This window comes from Sus scrofa, chromosome 13, assembly GCF_054392235.1.
Source record: "Sus scrofa isolate SSC_HxYL_T2T_F1_AM1 chromosome 13, Sscrofa_HxYL_maternal_Yorkshire_Landrace_v2.0, whole genome shotgun sequence".
Lineage (NCBI taxonomy): Eukaryota > Metazoa > Chordata > Mammalia > Artiodactyla > Suidae > Sus > Sus scrofa.
Window position 1 is genome coordinate 34,349,322 of NC_139395.1, and position 20,381 is coordinate 34,369,702.

Genomic DNA, 20,381 nt, shown 5'->3' on the forward strand with positions numbered 1-20,381 from the left:
GTCATTGGGATTTCAGGTGTTTGGATTCCAAATTTTATGAAATTCTAAATAGTCCTTACTACTGTCTCCCATGGCTCTGAAATTTGCTTGTCTCAGAGGTGGAGTTTAATAATTCCTGTTGTTGAAGGTTAGGGGAGAGGTAAAGAACACTATTTTAAGAAAGTGAGAGGAAGATGAACTTTAAGCAAGCAGTGTCCTCCAGATTGTGATATGCCTTAAGTTTTGGATGGGCACAGGTGACAGTTATGGTGCATGTACCTTTCCTTTGCGAAGCTATAAGGGGCAAATAATTTTTTTTTTTTGGTCTTTGTGTCTTTTCTAGGGCCGCACCCATGGCACATGAAGGTTCCCAGGCTAGGGGTTGAATCAGAGCTGTAGCTGCTGGCCTACGCCAGAGCCACAGCAACATGGGATCCAAGCCACATCTGAGACCTATATACCACAGCTCATGGCAACGAAGGGCAAATAATTAAAAGTGTTAAAATGAAATGAAGTTTTATTTAGTTTTCTATTAACTCTAATTTCATTACAGTTGGCAGGTGAGATCTTAGAGGGCATTCTGAGTTATTGAGGACACATTCCAATCTGTGAGTCATCTCTGATTCACAGCAGGTACCCTAGTGTGATGGAAAGAGATCTGTCTAGGCTATAAGCTGCCAAACAGCTCTCTGCCCTTGTAAGTGTGTTAACCTCTGTAGGTCTCCAGATCACATTTGTGAATGAGAGACTGAATTCCTTGTGGTTCTAGTCTGTGATTCTTAGTTTCCTAAGCAAGTCAGCTGATCCCGCCTTGGAGGCATTCTAGTTTTATGGTACTTTGTTACTGCAGCAAACATGAGGTTCATGTCAGTATAGTTAACCTTGAGTTATCTCGCTGCAGCTCAGCTGCATAACCCACAGCACCATTTAATCCCAGACTGACGTCTTTCTTTTTCCTGGGGTCATTTGTTTCATAAAAGCAAAGTTATTTTAGCGTTAACCTTAGCAAAATATAATTGAGAAGAAAAATCTGATGGGGAACATTTCACCAGGGAGCTCTAAAAGCCAAATAAAAAATCTTTAGCAATGGATCGTCATGCTGTTCCCCAGAAACTAGGCATCCGTACTATTTGAGGTTTCTCCTAAGTATGGGAAATATTTGTGAGACGAATTTGGGACTAAAGCAAGAACATTTTAGTTCTAAAAACACTTTCATAATGTTTTATCCCTGCCTCTGTTCTCATGTTAGTTTTGGGAAAGTATTTCTAAAAAGTTTAATGAATTTGTCCCCAGTTTACTTTGTTTTTTGCTGCACTTGACTTTGAATGTATGCTAAATTTCTTGTTATTCTGTAGTGTTTCAGAAAAATACCCATATTCTCTGTAGGTCAGGTGTTTTAGATTGGTTTTTCACAATATAAGCATTAAAGTACATTAACTGTTCAACTGAGTTAACATTTGAAGTAGTTTTGTGTGTAACAGTAGAAAATTGTCTTGCTGGGTTCCCATAGGTTTTAAAGAAATTCTTTTCTCCCCCTCTAGTTTGCTAGTGGTGCCTTTTTACATATCAAAGAGACTGTTTTGTCTGCCTTGAGTCGAGAGCCTACTGTGGACATATCTCCAGATACTGTTGGGACCCTCAGTCTTATCATGCTGGCACAGGCCCAAGAAGTATTTTTTTTAAAAGCTACAAGAGGTAATTCCACTTTGTCCTCTATTTTGTTACATGTGAAAAGAAGCGATAGGCTTAGAATAAAGTGATTATAGTATGTTCAACAAAGAGCTTTCGCCTTTCAACATGACATATGGATTATTGAGAAATTTTAGCTGTCCTTTTCTGACCTTAAAGTGGTACAGATGCACATTTAAGAATACAGGCTGTGTTAGAAGTCTTTTATGAAATGGATAGTTAGTTATTATCTTAAAACCCTGAATTTATGTAGGTTTGTTGTATGTCAAAAAATTCATTCATTCAGCAAATATGTATTGTGTATGTCTATGCCAACCACTGTTCTAGGCTCTAGGTAGAATGAGCAGACAAACAAGATTTCTGTTTTTAGGAAGCTTATATTTTATTGTGAGGGAGATGATAAATAAGAAATTAAATAGCTAAGGTAATTTTAAGAGGTAATTGCTATAGAGAAAATAAGATGTGATAATGACTGGTGGTCTGGCTATGTGGTGGGGATGTGGAGAGAGAGTCATGCTAATTTTAGTTTCTTTAGTCAAGAAGAGTTTCTTTGAGAAGGTCTTGATTAAGCCAGACTTAAATTGACAAGAAGGAGCCATCTGGACAGAGTCCCTGGCTTTTTGAATGAAGGAGTAAGAACAGTTCTTATAAGTCATGTAAGTTAGTATGGGAGATTAGAATAAAGACTGGATATGTTAGTACAGAGAAATTGAAAATAAGGGAATAGTCAGCAGGTGAAAGCTAAATGAACTGGAAATGTTTTTCTTTTAAAATAACAGCTTAGCAGTTCCTGATGGCTCAGCAGGTTAAGGATCTAGTGTTATCACTGCTGTGGTTCGGGTTGCTGCTGTGGCATGGGTTTGATCCCTTGTCTTGTAATTTCCACAGGCCACAGGTGCGGCCAAAAACAAACAAAAAAAAAACCCCACAGTATTTATGTTGAGATGGAATTCACATAACCCCTTTAAAGTATATAATTCATTAGTTTTCAGTGTTTTTAGGGTTTTGCAGCCATCACTACTGTCTTATTTTAGAACACTATCATCACTCCAAAAAGAAATCCTATACCCACTGGCAGTCACCCTCCATTCCCCTTTTCCCTCAGCCCCTGGCAACCACTAATCAATTTTCTGACTCTCTGGATCTGCCTGTAGAGTAATTACATTGTATGCAAAAGATTTGATATCATCAGTAAGGTTTTTTTTTTTTTTTTTTTTTTTTTAGATAAAGGCACAAACTTGTGATCTCGATGTCTATACTGAGCTATCATGATATCAGATTATTTATTTTCATTATAATGGTCAACTTAATATTTTATTCTAGATAAAATGAAAGATGCCATCATAGCCAAATTGGCTAATCAGGCTGCAGATTATTTTGGTGATGCTTTTAAACAGTGTCAGTACAAAGATACTCTTCCCAAGGTCAGTTATTGTTTTTTTGTAAACACTTGATTATTTTGCATGTGGAAATATTGGACATTTTTGTGTATAAGAAGCAAGTTGAAAATTGTCTTATAAAGAAATTTGAAGTTTAATGAGAGGCATTTGAAGGATATACTTGTAGAAATAGTGTTTTACTTAAGATGCATGACAAATTCTTTTGTATTTAGGGGATGCCTTTGCTTCTGCTCTTTACTAAACTTGTTTTTACAAGCTAAAACTCTTTCTGGGAGATTTTGAACACCTGTCTCCAATAGTTTTTTCAAGTTAGGGTATTGTGTAGTTCTGAATCACTGGAGATGTGGTACAGCATGAGTACTTGAGCATGTTGATTATTCACCCTTTTAATTATTGTCCTGTTTTCTTAAAGATGAATCTTAAAGCGCCAAAACAGACATAAAGACAAAAGGAAAAGGATATTTAACAAATTCATCCAATACTGTGATTAGAATTTTGCCAACAGGGATAGAAAATTGGGCTGCTATTGGACAGCTAAGGAAAACAACCATCTAAAACCACATATCCCAGGAAGTATTGTTTTAATGTAAACCTTTCTGACATGGCATTTGATAGGATTAGTCAGTGATGGTCATTTGAAAATGACAAAGCAGATGGTGAGACTAAAGTAAGTTCAGAACGGTTAAAAACTGAAAGTTACAGATTGAGTGAAATGTAGTGTGATTCAACTGCTTTCTTTCAGAAATGTTCAAGGAATTAATTTTGTATGATAGCAAATGGCATTTATTACATCATCTTTTGTAGGGGAATTTATTGGTTTATAAGTCTTGCAGGAATCTTTACAAATTATGAAAATGCAGACAATTTTGTGGTGAAGTAAAAAAGCATGTAAGTACATCAACACATTAGTCAGAAAATGAGCAATAAGGAATTTTTTGAAGATTCTTGAAGATTTAAAAATATACTAAGAGATCCATAGAACTTTGCCCAGGATTTTTGGGTGGTAATAGTGTTGCCTGTTAAAAGAGACTTGGGATCTCCTCTCACCTTTTTTTCATCTGAAAGACGTCATGTTCAGCTGCACAGTGTACCATTACATCCTGTTGGGCCTTTAGTTCAGTCCTGTCCTGGAGAGAAGAAGGTCACCTACAAAGACTTGGAAAACTACCTCTGCACCATTTCTGGTATTCATTGAAAATCTCCTGTTTAAGTACCAAGTTGCTAGTTGCTCTATACTTACCTTGAGAACTGGCATGAGTGCAGTCTGAGATTTAGATGTATTTATTTTTGCCTTTTTACTAATAAAGCTCATAAGGTATTTTCATATTCTAGTTATAAAACTGGAATATCTGCAAGTAGTGACCCAGGAAGCTAGGAAATTATTCACTGGGAGACAGGAAAGCACACAAGGTAGTAATCCAGTTTTTGATTCTCTTATTTTTTTTTTGTCTAGACAGTGATTGTCTAGTATATTTCTTGGATATTATATATGGCATGTATTTCCTAAAAACAATGAGGTTGTATGTAGGCTAGGATTTGACATTTTGGAAGACCCTCTACCAGTATAATTGCTTTTTTGGTTCATATTTTTGGATCTTCTGAAATTAATTTTGACTGGTTTTTTTTTCAAAACAAATTAGGGCAGAATAGCAGTTTATCATATTAGTCATTAATTTAGCATATCTGTCTGTTTACTGTATGCTTTTGAGTATATGATACCGAAATACTAGTCTTTATGTGATTATGGCTAAAAATCATCTTTATTAAGATGTCTCAGGATATGAATTTAAGAGGGAACTTATTTTATTCTTTTGTCTTTTAAACATGATGAAACAGTCAGCTATAGAGCAGTTTCGTTAGTATATGTGAGTAATGGTGGTTTAGTTAACTCTGAGGGCTGGGTGAAGGCTCATAAGAAAGCTTCTAAAGCCCTGTGCTTGGTACGTCTGTGAATGTCCATTCTACTTCTCTTTCTAATGCATGCTTTCCTTTCTTCTTTGTAAACAAAATGTTGACTTCATGGCTCCATTAAAGAGAATTTTAAAAACTTAAATTGGCTTCACTTAACAGCTCAAAAACAAAACCAAAAAAGTCCTTAATTCTAATTGGAAGAAAAAACCCCGAATTTGTTGAATCCAGTCCATGCAAAATCATGTGGTCTTCTCTGTTTACACCTAATAACTAACCTATCTCTAAACCATTAATGGGGTGATTCTAATTTCTGTCTCCTTTTCCTTTTTCTTCCTGCATCCCATGTTGTCTGTGATGGTTTGTGTGGTTGGACTCTCCCCTGGTCAGTATTTTTATTTCCAGGAGGTGTTTCCTGTCTTGGCTGCAAAGCACTGTATCATGCAGGCCAATGCTGAGTACCACCAGTCAATCCTGGCAAAACAGCAAAAGAAATTTGGAGAAGAGATTGCAAGGTTACAGGTGAGTTTCTTGGAAATAAATATTTAAGTAACTTGAATTTCCTTTTTTTTTTTTTTTTTCCTTTTTCTAGTGAGATTCCCAAGTTTGCTTATTAAAAACTCTCCCGATCATTGCCCCTGTCAGCAGAGAAAGGTGATTGTTATTATTTTTTTAGGTTATACCTACTGTGAGCTTTTTTTTTTTTTTGGTCTTTTTTGTCTTTTTTGTCTTTTCTAGGGCCACACCTGCGGTATATGGAGGTTCCCAGGCTAGGGGTCGAATCGGAGCTGTAGCCACCCGCCTATGCCAGAGTCACCGTAACGCAGGATCCGAACCGCGTCTGCTGCCTACACTACAGCTCACGGCAATGCCGGATCCTTAACCCACTGAGTGAGGCCAGGGATCAAACCCGCCACTTCATGGTTCCTAGTCAGATTCATTAACCACTGAGCCACGATGGAAACTCCCTACTGTGAGCTTTTTGAAGACTCATATTAAATCTAAAAATTTTGTGCAACATTTACATTCAGTGCTCTTTTATTTATCCATGTTTATTTAAATATATAATATTCTAAATTAATTATGCTCCAGAAAGCATTGCAGTGCTTAACTTGTGGCCTAGCCTTGATATAAATTGGGTCATATAATTCTACGGCTTGAGAAGGACAGTGGTAATATGTATAAATAGACCTTGTGATCAGCAGAGTACCTTCTCTGCTGTTGTATCACACTGGGTATGTGAGAAACTTGCTGTGACATCTGGGGCAACGTCACAGCAGGGTCAAGGACTGTTGTGTGAGTTGTTTGTATTTTGAGGACTGGTAAGCAGAGGGTAGGAAGAGGACTGTTAAGAGGAACTGTAAATACAGACTGGATATTAGAGGATACTATGCAGGTATTATTTAGGAAGTTCAGATTAATTAGTCTTTTCATGGGAAGAGAAACCCAAGTTTTATAAAAAATAAAATGTATGTTTGTATTATACTCCACCCTGACAAAATCAGAAAAAGGCACACTCAGACACATTTCATTTGTCCAGGGGCTCACTTTGATTTCAATAACTTAGATTTTTATATGAGAATACTTCAAAGAAGGGGGTTTCTGGGAGAAAGTTTTTTTTTTTTTCTTTTCAGGGAAGCATATTTAAAGTATTCAAAGTATCAACTAAAATAAAAACACAGCATAAGAGTTGGAGTTTTGTTTTATTCAGGCACCTTACTGAGAACTGTAGCCTGGGAGATAGCCTCTCGTAGTTTTGCGGGAACAGCTATGAAGAGGTGGAGAATACGTACAGTCAGGCTTATGTCTTGGTGAGACATTACTGCTAGTCACAAAGAACAGATATCTCAAGTTAATGACTTTAGTACTTTCCTTTTTATGGGAAGATGAAAAAATCTGGGTTCATTAAAATTCTTCCTGAGATATGCATCTGACTAAGGGGCCTGTTTTTCCAAAACGTTAGGTGCTTCATACTGTTTTTCATTCCGAATTCCTCTCTCAGGTTGCATTGTTGGTTAGCACTGCAGTGGATAACGACTGGTGGTGAGCATACTCTTTGTTTAATGAAGCTTAGGGTGTTTATGTTTTTGTTTTTTGTCTTTTTAGGGCCACACCCACAGCATATGACAGTTCCCAGGCTAGGGGTTGAACTGGAGCTGCAGCTGCTGGCCTATGCTGCAGCCACAGCAATGCCAGATCTGAGTTGTGTCTGACCTTTACTGCAGCCCATGGCAACGCCAGATCCTTAACCCACTGATCGAGGCCAGAGATCTAACCTGTATCCTCTTGGATAGTAGTCAGGTACGAGTCAGATTTGATGCCGCTGAGCCATGACTAGAACTCCTTAGCTTCTTTATTTTTGGGGAATTCTGGGGCTGTTATATTCAAATAGGTCTTTTTTTTTTTTTTTTTTTTTTTTAGTCTTTATAAATTAGTCATATAAGAGTTTTTTTTTTTTTAATTTTAATCTAGTTTTTAAAACTCTGGAAAAAGTAAACTATTTCAGACTCAATAAGAGATTTTTTTCAGTTATAGACACATAAGAGTTCATATCTTCAGTTTTGTAGCTTTAGTCATGGGTCAGATGTTATAGGTTAGTCATAGGCACAAATACTTCCTGATTCATGTGTCAAAGGGCTGTTCCTCTTTCCTTTAGATACAAATTTTTTTTTTTTTTTACTTGATTTGAGCTCAAAAATAGGCACATAGAACAAAACAGACCAAAAAGGTGACCAATAAATCATATTCTTTGCCGTCTCTTACTCAGAAGACCCCATGAACCTGATGGTCACACGGTTCAGTAAGGTTTGTGAGCATGGTTAGCAGGAATGGGAAGAAAACTTACTGGTCATGAGCAAACCAGAAATGAAAACAAAAATCACAGGAGTCAGGAAAATCACAATAGGTAAAGTAAGAAAGGGAAAATTGCTGCTAGTGATTTCTGCGGCCAAGAAAAATTGACCCTGGGCTTATATAGCCCATGAAGTATACTTCTTAGACAGTATAGTGTATTTGGCTCCAGAAGGTGGGCCCATATGATCATCTTGGTGGTGCCTCTAAAGCTACCAAGGTACAATTTTCAAAAAGGCAGAAATACAGTTGGCCTGTGAGCAACGTAAGTTTGAGCTGTCTAGGTCCACTTTTTGCAGGTTTGTATCAGTAAATAAATATTTGGCCCTCCATATCTGGAGGTTCTGAATGCACAGATTCAGCTAGATGCTGGTTGTGTGCTATGTTTAATCTGCAGATACAGAGTCTGTGGGTATGGAGGGCCAGCTATGGGATTTGAGCATTCGAATTTTGGTGTCTGGTGGTGGGTCTTACTTAGAACCAGTCTCCCACAGATTCTGAGGGGTGACTGTATGTAGATGTGAAAATGTGACTCATATAGAATGAATACATACTAGAAATTTAGTTCATTAAATAGGGACCTAATAAGGTGATAAAACTGATTTTGTGAAAATATTGTGTTTTTTTGTTGTTGTTGTTATGATAGTAGCTTGTAGGTGTGAAGGAGATTGTCTGTTAGGAGATATGTGCTGAAGTATTTAGGGATAACATGATGCCTGAACTTTAGTTTCAGATGATTCTGGGGAAAAAAAAAAAGGTCCATGTGTATTTGGGAAAGAGAGCAAAATATGGCAAAATTGGTAACAGTTGTTTAACCTAGAAGAGGGTCTGTTGTTACTCATTGTTCTTTCAGTTTTTCTGTGAACTTGAAAGTTTTTCAATATAAAAATTGGGAGAAAATAGGTATACACTTCAACCCATCTTTCTACCTTTTCCCTTCTATTTTGCTTCCTCCATCTGCCCCCACCACTCCATAGGTAATTTTCATCCCTTCCTTGTTTAATCCTTTCAGTGGCTTTTATTTCCTCTTTGAAATACAAGCAAATATGTACACACATGCATGCATATTAACACATATTCTTTTTTTAATCTCCATGAATTTTATTACATTTATAGTTGTACAATGATCATCACAACCCAATTTTATAGCATTTCCATCCCAAACCTCCACCCCCCAACCTGTCTCCTTTGGAAACCATAAGTTTTTCAAAGTCTGTGAGTCACTGTTCTGCAAAGAAGTTCATTACATCCTTTTTTTAGATGCCACATATAAGTGATAGCATATGATGTTGGTATCTCACTGTCTGATAAATTTTACTTACCATGATAATTTCTAGGTCCATCCATGTTGCTGCAAATGCCATAATTTCTTTCCTTTTTATGGTTGAGTAATATTCCATTGTGTAAATGTACTACATCTTCTTTATCCACTCCTCTTTTGATGGACATTTAAGTTGCTTCTGTGTCTTGGCTATTGTATATAGTGCTGCAATGAACATTGGAGTGCATGTATCTTTTCGAGTCATGGTTTTCTCTGCGTAGATGCCCAGGAGTGGGATTGCTGGGGCAAGTGGTAATTCTATTTTTAGTTTTTTGAGGAATCTCCGTGTTGTTTTCCATAGCAGTTGCACCAATTTACATTCCCACCATCTGTGTAAGAGGGTTCCCTTTTCTCCACACCCTCTCCAGCATTTATTGTTTGTAGACTTTGATGATAGCCATTCTGGCAGGTGTAAGGTGGTACCTCATAGTAGTTTTGATTTGCATTTCTCTAATAATTACTGATATTGAATATCTTTTCATGTGTTTTTTGGCTACCTGTATGTTTTCTTTGGAGCATTGTCTATTTAGATCTTCTGCAACATTTTTTGGTGGGGTTTTTTTTTTTGGTATTGAACTGTAGAGGTGTTTATAAATTTTGGAGATTAATCCCTTGTCAGTCACTTCATTCATGAATATTTTCTCCCATTCTGTGGTTAACACACATTCTTAACTCTCTTATTCTTGTATAAAAGGTCACATGCTGTTTATAGTGTTGTGCATCTTCTTTTTCTCATATAGCAGCATATTCTGAAGATCTCTCCATTTTAATACAGCAATAGAGAGACCGTCCTCATTTTTCTTGGGAGTTGCATTGTATACCTCATTGTGTAAACCACACTTTATTGGTGTCTCCTATTGCTGGATACTTGTGTGTTTCCAAGATTTGCTCTTAAAACCATATTGCAGTGAATAGTAATGTGCACATGGCGTTTTGTATTTCGACAGGTATCTTAGCTCAGGCTTCCATAACAAAATGCCGTAGACCAGGTAGTTTAAACAACAAAAATTTATTTTCTCATAGTTCTGGAGGCTATAATTCTGAGATTGGAGTGCTACTGGCTAACTTCTTGGTATATCCTTACATGAATGATAGGGAGAGGCAAAGCCAGGTCTCTGGTCTCTTCTTACAAGGGCAATAATACCATCAGGAGGGTCCCACCCTCATTACTTCATCTATAATTTCCCAAAGGCCCCATCTCCAAGTACCATCACTTTAGGGGTTAGAGTTTCAGAATATAAACTTTAGGAGGACACAGTTCAGTCCATAGCATCAGTTGCATTTTAAATTCCTTTATACCTGGATCTTTGTTACACTTGGAGTTTATCTTACAGGTGATGTGTGAGGATGGATCCAATTTTTATTTTTCCAAATGGCTACCCAGTTGTCTCCAAACCATTTATTGTAAGACATTCTTTACTCCACCGATTTGAGATTTTGATTATGACACACACCTGTGTGTATGTATTTATATGTGTGTTTGGGCCTTCATATATATTTGGGTCTACTTTGGAACTTTTTATTCCGTTTCATTGGCCTGCTTATCTGTTCTTGTTTCAGTTCTATACTGTTTGACTCACTGACACTTTAGAATGCTGTAAGTCCTCATAGATATTAGTCATCTCTCATTTTCTGAATTTTCCTGATTGTTCTTATTTATGTTTCTAAGTGAATTTTTTTTCTTTTTTCTTTTTTTTTAATTTGGCCACGCCTGTGGCACAGGGAAGTTCCTGGGCCAGGGATTGAACCTGTGCTGCAGCTGTGGCAATGCTGGATCCTTAACTTGCTGCATCACAAGGGATATTTTTCTGAAATGTCTTTTTACAGTTGGTTTGTTCAAATCAGGATTCATACAATGTTCTCACATTGTATTTGGTTGATATGTCTCATGAGTTATTAATTTGTAATGGCCTTTGCTCCCCAACTACCACGTTGAATTGTCCTCACTTTTTGCTTCTTTTGTATGTTTCTTAAATTGATTTCTCTGATGTCTCTTATCCCTTTTATGTTTCATGTATGACTGTTTCAGTCTTTCTTTTATAAACGACTTCATATTTGTCTATCTTTCTTGAGTTCTGCAGGTTCTGTTTCACATTCTCTTGCTATCTGACTATAACCCACTGTTATCTGGGCCATCTTGTCCCCTGTCCATATTTTGTATTCTTTTGGCATTGTGCTTGTGTCCTTAAGTTTTTTAGGTTTTTTTTGGTATGCTTTGTTCTTTGCTTTGAGACAATATTTCTTTGGTGACTTTTCATTATCTATTGGAAAGTTAAACTGCACATTTTCATCCTTTTCCTTGTGGTTTCTTTGTGTTGAGGCAGATACCTTTTTGGTTACTCCTGTTTGAATGAGCTTGATTTTAGTCTCAGAATAGAAGAGGTACCTGGTTGGGTAGTGCCCAGGTACTTTCCAGGCCTCCTTGTGTGGGTCCTTCCTCAGCTTCTTTTCTTTGATTCTCAAAGCCTGCTTTAGGAAAGATTCCACTCTGTGTCTCTTTTCCCCTGAGTTCCTCACAGCCCCTTTGCTTTATAGAGTTTGTGTGTTGTTGATGTTTTCTGAGTGCTCATCTCCCCACTTCTCAGTCCTCTTTTCTGCTGCCCCCAGTCTCCCTGCCTTTGTTGTGCTCAGCAGCTCCTTCTTGGGAAGAGGCCCCTCAGTATTTCATTTTCCCTGTACCCCCTGGGTAATTCCATGCTGCCATTTGGCTTTACCTTTATAGTCTGCTGGCAACTGTCACCTAGTTGCATTTCACTGTTTTCGGATTAATCACTTTCCCCTGAGGGTGAGGCCTTTAGCAGCATCTTTTTTCTCCTGCTGTAGTCAGCATTTCTTATGTTCCTAATGCCAGTTTTGCTGTTTGGAGGGGTGTTTGGCCACATTTACAAATCAAATTTGATTTACATTGTACATTTTCCCATTTTCTAGTTTACATTAATGATGTAGCTTTTGTTTTGGTTATTCTTGTTACTCTCTTCTTCATGTTAATCTTTTAAAAAAAATTTACTTGAGTATAGTTCACCTACAATGTGTTAATTTCAGGTGTAGAGCAAAGTGGTTCAATTATACATATACATATATCCATTATTTTTCAGATTCTTTTTCCATAAAGTTTATTACAGAGTATTGAGTAGATTTCCCTGTGCTACACAGTAGGTCCTTGTTGACTATTTTATATATAATAGTGTGTATATTAATCTCAACCTCCTAACCCCCCCATATTTCCCCTTTGGTAACCATAAGTTTGGTTTTGAAATCTTGAGTCTGTTTCTGTTGTGTGAGTAAGTACTTTTGTATCATTTTTTATTTTATTTTTTTATTTTTTTTTTAATTTTTTTTTTTTTATTTTCCCACTGTACAGCAAGGGGGTCAGGTTATCCTTAGAGGTATACATTGCAGTTACAGTTTTTTCCCCCACCCTTTCTTCTGTTGCGACATGAGTATCTAGACATAGTTCTCAATGCTATTCAGCAGGATGTATCATTTTTTAGATTCCACATATTAGTGATTTTGTATTTGTCTTTTTCTGACTTACTTCACCATATTAATCTTGCATGTCTTTTTAAAATTTATTCCTGAATGTTTTGTCTGTTTCTAGTTAACAATGGATTTTTTTCTTTTGTTATCTCTTCAAATTGCTAGTTGTTTATATGTATTTGCTCTGTTGATTTTGTATCTAAGCTACCTCTCTTTTTGAATAGTTGATTTCTTAGGTTTTGCTGGTATACAAATATATTACCTTTAAATAACATTTTTTTCCTTTTTTTAATTTTATAGCTCTAATTTCATTCTTTTGTGTGGTTATTTAGACATTTTCCTTGTTCATGGTGATACTGGTAATCTTTGTTTTATTTGACTCTAGGAATATTTTATTTCTTTTTTTTTTTGCTAAGCATGATATTAGCTTTGGGGGGTTAAGATTTAACATATTAAGGAACTGGATATCTATTAATATTTTACTAAGATTTAAAAAAAAGTCTAGGAAGTTCCTATTGTGGCATAACAGAAATGAATCTGACTGGTATCTATGAGGATGCAAGTTCGATCCCTGGCCTCGCTTAGTGGATCAGGGATCCAGAGTTGCCATGAGATGTGGTGTAGGTTGCAGATGTGGCTCGGATCCCAGGTTGCTGTGGCTGCGGCATAGACCAGCAGCTGCAGCTCTGACTTGACCCATAGCTTGGGAACTTCCATATGCCTTGGGCGTGCCCCCCCCCCCAAAAAAAGCCTAGTGAGTATTCTATCAAGTGATTTTTCAACATCCATGGAGATAATTTGATCTTTTTTAAACTTAAATTTATTATTTGGTTAATTACATAAGTAGGCTTTCTGATGTTAAACCCTTCTTATAATGTAATTTTGATGTTTTAGAGTTGCTTTATCTTCATGTGATCACTTTATGTAGATAATCTTCATATGTCTGGAAATATTATATATTCTCTATTTATGGAGTCCAGGGTTTTCCATAGCTGATTTTATCAAAGTCATTAATTGTGTTGTTCAAATCTTCTGTAATCTTACAAATTTTTTATATATACATGGTCCATTCATTGTTGAGACAGAAGTGTTAAAATTTTCCATTCTAATGATGGATAGATTTATTGATTTCTTTTTCTTTTTTTCTTTTTCTTTAGCTGTCTTACTTTTTTTTTTATTTCCCCAATACTCCAATACATTATTATTATTTTTTTCTGCTGGTGATGCAGTTACACATACATGTATACATTCTTTTTTCTCACATTATTATGCTCCATCATAAGTGACTAGACATTGTTCCCAATGCTACGCAGAAAGATCTCTTTGATAATCCATTCCAAAGGCAATAGTCTATATCTATTAACCCAAGCTCCCAATCCATCCCACTCCTTCCTCCTCCCCCTTGGCAACCGTAAGTCTATTCTCCAAGTCCATGATTTTCTTTTCTGTGGAAAGTTTCATTTGTGCCATAAGATTTATCGATTTCTCATTGTAATTGTTTATGTAGATAAAGTCTTTTTTTTTTTTTTTTTGCCTTTTCTAGGAACGCTCCCGTGGCATATGGAGGTTCCCAGGCTAAGGGTCTAATCAGAGCTATAACCGCCAGCCCCCGCGAGAGCCAAGCAACACGGAGTCCGAGCTGCATCTGCAAATTACACCACAGCCCAAGGCAACACCGGATCCTTAATCCACTGAGCGAGGCCAGGGGTTGAACCCGCAACCTCATGGGTCCTAGTTGGATTTGTTAACCACTGCGTGACGATAAAGTCTTTTAAATATAAAATTTAAGAAGTTTTATATCTTTGTGGCAAATGGGCCAATGTTAAACATATACTGAATTTACTCCTAATGCGTTTGGTGTATTTTGTCTGATGTTACTATACCCAACACCACCTAAGTAATTTGAGCCCTAAATTTATGTGAGGCATATGTTCACCTTATGTATTACAGGGGCAACCTTTAAAGAAAAAAATTCCTGTTGATGCTGATACAACATGCTTCTTTGTTCATTTCCTGTGTTACATAATTTTCTTCTGATCTACTGTTTCATCACAGATGTAGCATTTTGAGGTTCCTGCCTTCTTGCAGCTGGAGGTGAAGAGGATATTTCTTAGTTTTTGGTCTTATGTAGTTTCATGACCCCTGTCTTGTCTCCCGAAGGGCTTTTAATGCATTTTAATTGCTAGTCCTTTGGATACAGAAATACCCAACAGCCAGAACCAGCTTTCCTCATTGTCAGTTTATAGTTTTGATTTCTTTTACTTCTTGGTAATTCATCCATGTGTTTAAAGGGATGTTTGATTCTGATATTTTGTTATTTTATGATGCAAAAATTTCTGTTGTTCTGTTTATCATATTACTAGTAATGCCAGTCCTCAAAGAAAGATTTTTTTTTTTTGTCTTTTTGCCATTTCTTGGGCCGCTCCCGTTGCATACGGAGGTTCCCAGGCTAGGGATCCAATCAGAGCCAGCCGCGTCTGCGACCTACACGACCTACACCACAGCTCACGGCAACGCTGGATCGTTAACCCACTGAGCAAGGGCAGGGATCGAACCCGCAATCTCATGGTTCCTAGTCGGATTCGTTAACCACCGTGCCATGACGGGAACTCCAGAAAGATTTTTTTAAAAAAACCAATGCTTGGATACTTTGTTGAAAAAAAAGAAAAAACATTCTTATTTTTTCTTTCTTTCCCCTTTCTCCCTTCCTTCCTTTCTTTTATATTTTCTTATTAGCATGCAGCTGAATTGATTAAAACTGTGGCATCTCGCTATGATGAATATGTCAATGTGAAGGATTTTTCTGACAAAATCAGCCGTGCCCTTACTGCAGCAAAGAAGGATAATGACTTCATTTATCATGATCGAGTTCCAGACCTTAAAGATCTAGACCCTATTGGCAAAGCCACACTTGTGAAATCTACCCCAGTCAATGTACCCATCAGCCAGAAATTCACTGGTATGTCAGATATTTACATGTACTTTAATCTTATTTACTTTTCTCCAGTTTAATCTATTTTGCATAGCTAAAATCACATAGTTGATATTGTATGCTTTGAATATAATTTGAATTCATGTTGTTCAAAGTGAATATAATTATAAGAATTACAGTGAGGTTTTTTTTTTTTTTTTTTTTTTTCCGTAAATGGCCTCACCCACAGTATGTGGAAGTTCCCTGGCCAGGGTCTGAATTCAAGCTGCTTCTGCGACCTATGCTTCAGCTCTGACATTGCCAGATTCTTTAACCCACAGTGCCAGGGATGGGATTGAACCTGCACCTCTGCAGTGACCCGAGCCGCTGTAGTCAGGTTCTTAACCCACTTCACCATAGTGGGAACTCCTACAGTGAAATTTTAAGATGGAGAGTAAATGGTAGTAAAGCCTAAGTATACAACAAAGTTCAGAGAACTTGAAACTGTATGTTTGAGTAATGATAAAAATTTTATTATTTTTAGATTCTCCTGTTTAAATGTACATAAATATGGCTTTAAACATATAAACTTTGGACTTATGGTTGTATCAGATTAATAAATTTTCTAATATCCTTGAATATTGTAGGTATATGCAGTATGTGGTCTCTTCTAGCTGAGATCCCAAGGATAATATTCTAAGTAATTGAGTGATAATTTTACACTTGGCTGTCTTTATCTGTGGTTTCATAGCTGTGGATTCAAGCAACTGCTGATTGAAAATATTTACAGAAAAAAATTTCCAGAAAGTTCCAAAAAGTAAAACTTGAATTTTCCATGCTCTGGAAACTTTTACATAGCTTCTATGTTGATTAGGTATTATAAGTAAGCTAGGATATCAGAGAATATGTGTAGGTTATATGCAAATACTGTGCCATTTTATATTAGGGACTCGAGCATCCATGGATTTTGGACCCCCACTGGGGGTCCTCGAACCAATTCCCTGTAGATACGGAGGGACCATTGTACTTACTTCTTTTAACTAAGTTTTTACCATGTGCCAGAGACTTTCAAATACTTTACATATATCAGCTGATTTATTGCTAAACAGTAGCTCCATGAGACAGGTGCTATTATTATTACCTTTTGACTGATAAGAGTACTGATGCATAATGGTAACGGAATTTGCCCAACGTTGCAGAACCAGGAAGTGGTAGAGCTGGAAATCATAGCACTGTGGCCTCTCACCCGGTTTTTTTTTTTCCCCTGTCTTTTTGCTATTTCTTTGGGCCGCTCCACCAGGCAAGGGGTCAAATTGGAGCTGTAGCCCCCGGCCTACACCAGAGCCACAGCAACACAGGATCCGAGCTGCGTCTGCAACCTACACCACAGCTCACGGCAACGCCGGATCGTTAACCCACTGAGCAAGGGCAGGGAGCAAACCCGCAACCTCATGGTTCCTAGTCGAATTTGTTAACCACTGTGCCATGATGGGAACTCCCTCACCCAGTTTTATCAACAAATGAGCATTGTTTTCTCATGAGTAGTTATTCTTCCCCAAAGATTCCTTAATCTTAATGATAGACATGTCTTTAAAAGCTAAGAAAATGAAGTCAAAAGAAAAAGCTTTCTTTATCATTGTCCATGAATATAGTGATCTGAAAAGTTCTCTTCATCATTGTACTTTTTTCAGTAGTACTTTAGCTTGCTCTTTAAATATTTGTAGACTTTTTTTTAAATTTATTTTTTATTGTTAATTTCCCCCAACACACTTTTTTTTTTTCCCACTGTACAGCATGGGAACCCAGTTACACATACATGTATACATGTAAATTTTTTCTCCCACTGTTGTGCTGCATTGGAAGTATCTAAACATAGTTCTCAGTGCTACACAGTAGGATCTCATTGTTAATCCTATTTGTAGACTTTTTTTTTTTTTTTTAGGGCTGCAATCGTCATATGGTGGTTCCCAGTCTAGGGGTTGAATTGGAGCTGCAGCTGCCACCTTAACAACCACAGCAACATGAGATCCAGGCCTCGTCTGCGATAAACACCATAGCTCACGGCAGTGCTGGATCCTTAACTCACTCAGTGAGGCCAGGGATGGAACCTGCATCCTCATGGATACTAGTTGGGTTTGTTAACCCCTGAGCCATGACAGGAATTCCTTTTTGCTTTTTAAAAAAATTTTAATTAATTTATTTTTTGTCTTTTGTCTTTTTAGGGTCGCACCCATGGCATATGGAGGTTCCCAGGCTAGGGATCAAATTGGAGCTGTAGTTGCCAGCCTACGCCAGAGCTACAGCCTACGCCAGAGCTACAGCCTACGCCAGAGCCACAGCAACGCCAGCAATGCGGGATTCGAGCTGCGTCTTCGACCTACACCACATCTCACAGCAATGCCAGATCCTTAACCCACTGAACAAGGCCAGGGAACGAACCTGCAACCTTATGGATACTGGTTGGATTCGTTTCTGCTGCGCCAAGATGGGAACTCCTTTTTTTAAATTAAAAAAAAAAAATTTTTTTTTTTTGTAGACTTTTAATGTGAATGTTGGAAAGGAAGTATGAGTAGTGACTTTACAGTTTTTGTTTTTGGTCTTAAAATTTTGTTGAAATTTCTGTTCCTAATTTTAGATCTGTTTGAGAAGATGGTTCCTGTGTCAGTGCAGCAGTCATTGGCTGCCTATAATCAGAGAAAAGCTGATTTAGTTAACAGATCGATTGCTCAAATGAGAGAAGCCACCACTTTGGCAAATGGGTAGGTAGAGCTTACCTTTCATGAATTTACCTCTAAAATTCTAATGCTTCCTTATCGATTGTTTATGAACATTTTAATTTTCTGAGCTCAGAGATGAGTGTCAAGGATATTTGAAATAGCAAATACACACACACACACACACACACACACACACACACACTTCTCAGGGACACTATATTTACTGAGCCCTGGAAAATACATTATAGTTGGAAGAAATTACTGAAACCAAGTGAAAATATTTGTGTTTTAGGGAATATTTGAGGTAAATGACAGAAATTAACTTTTAAAGTTAAGATATATGTGTCTTCAGTATTCTGAACCAGTTTTTGGTAGATTGAAGACTAAGAAAATAATTCATTGTTTTAAATAATACCTTAAGTATAATTTTATACAATAAACTACACAGTATATACATTTTAAGTGTATAGTTTAGTTCTTTTTGATAAATGTGTGTACTCATGTAACTACCACCACCATAATCAAGATAGAGAACATTTCCATCACCTTAAAAGATTACCTCATGCCTTTTCTTTCATTTCCTCTTCTTTTGCCCCCTAGCCACTACTGATCTGCTCCCTGTCAGCATAGGTTAGCTTTACCTTGTATGCAGTTTAATATAATCATCATAGCATGTGCAGTTGTGCTTTACCGTATATAGTACATTACATACAGTAAATAGTACATTACACCTTATATATAATACATTATATACAGTGTATAGTATTGCTACAGTATGTATAATATGCAATACTTAAAAGTATTTTTGCATGTACAGAGTATATTAAAAATGTGTTGGTCTTTTTCCACTTAGCATAATCTATGTTTTGTGTATTAGCTGGATCCTTTTTATTACCTAGCAGTGTTCCTTTTAACATTTTGTTAAATTTTTCACCTATTGTTGGACATTTCAGTTGCTTGAACTTTGATGTACACATCTTTGTGAGGACATGTTTTATTTCTCTTGGGTCAATGCCTAGGATTAGAATTGCTGAGTCATATGGTTAACTTCATACAATATGGCCAGATTTTTTTCCAGCCAGATTTTTTTCCAAAGTCAGTGTTCCAGTTTATATTCCACCCACACTGTCTGAGCAGTGCACTTACTCTTCCTCCTCATCAGAACTTAGTATTGTCAGTATCTTTAATTTTAGCCATTTCAGCTTGTGTAGCAACATCTCATTGTGGTTTAATTTGCATTCCTCTGATGGCTAATCATGTTGAGCAACTCTTCATGTGCTTATGAGCCATTTGTATAATCTTTTGTGAAGTGTCTGTTGAAATCTTTTGCTCATTTTTTAAAGTTGAGTTTTTCTCCTTATTAACTTTTAGAGAGTTCTTTACATATTTTAGAGGCAAGTCCTTTGTCAGATATGTATTGAGAATATTCTTTCCTAGTCTGGTTTGTTTTTTCATGTTTTTAACTTTGATGAATGCATAGGTTTTGATCTCATTTTTCTTCTTCCAGCAAGAGAACAACATGAGTTTTAATACCACCCTCTGTTACGTAAATGAAATATCAGAGTAATTGTTAATGTGCTACAAAATAAAACAGATGAAGATTTTGTATTAATATGTAGATCAGCTATGTTCTCTTGACATCTTGCCTAGATGATATGAAATTACAACTATTTTGTATATTTTTTCTGATTCGTTAGTGACAGTATAACAAGAGTGTGATAAAGGATTGCCTTTTTGAGATAGAATTGTTTACTTTAAATTAGTTAGCTTGGAAGAAGTTAAGTTTGACCTGTGAGCCAAAGTTATCTAGTGTATTTTGCTGTATATTTCTTGCCTTTTGATTTAGTTCTGAATTGTGAACTTAATACTTTAATGATTTTGTCTTAATTTTATCAATCATTGGTTTTCTTTTTTTTTTTTTTTTTTGTCTTTTTCTAGGGCCGCACCAGTGGCATATGGAGGTTCCCAGGGTAGGGGTCTAATTGGAGCCGTAGCCAGCGGCCTATGCCACAGCCACAGCAAAGTGGAATCCGAGCAGCGTCTGAGACCTACACCACAGCTCTTGGCAACGCAGGATCCTTAACCCACTGAGCAAGGCCAGGGATTGAACCCGCAACCTCATGGTTCCT

General features: G+C 36.9%; 1 protein-coding gene across 4 annotated transcripts in view; it reads left to right on the top strand.

Annotated features, from left to right (window-relative positions):
• The window catches only part of PDCD6IP (programmed cell death 6 interacting protein), a 64,193-nt gene that overhangs the window by 17,797 nt on the left and 26,015 nt on the right, over positions 1-20,381 (top strand). The window contains exons 5-9 of one of the 4 annotated variants that reach the window (XM_021071621.2): positions 1,521-1,674; positions 2,992-3,092; positions 5,367-5,498; positions 15,361-15,583; positions 18,171-18,294. In XM_021071621.2, the coding sequence (XP_020927280.2) occupies positions 1,521-1,674; positions 2,992-3,092; positions 5,367-5,498; positions 15,361-15,583; positions 18,171-18,294 (734 nt within the window). Of the gene's footprint in view, positions 1-1,520; positions 1,675-2,991; positions 3,093-3,480; positions 4,253-4,306; positions 4,479-5,366; positions 5,499-15,360; positions 15,584-18,170; positions 18,295-20,381 lie in introns of those variants that run through there. The other 3 variants (XM_021071622.2, XM_084987635.1, XM_084987634.1) reach the window with 3 other exon arrangements.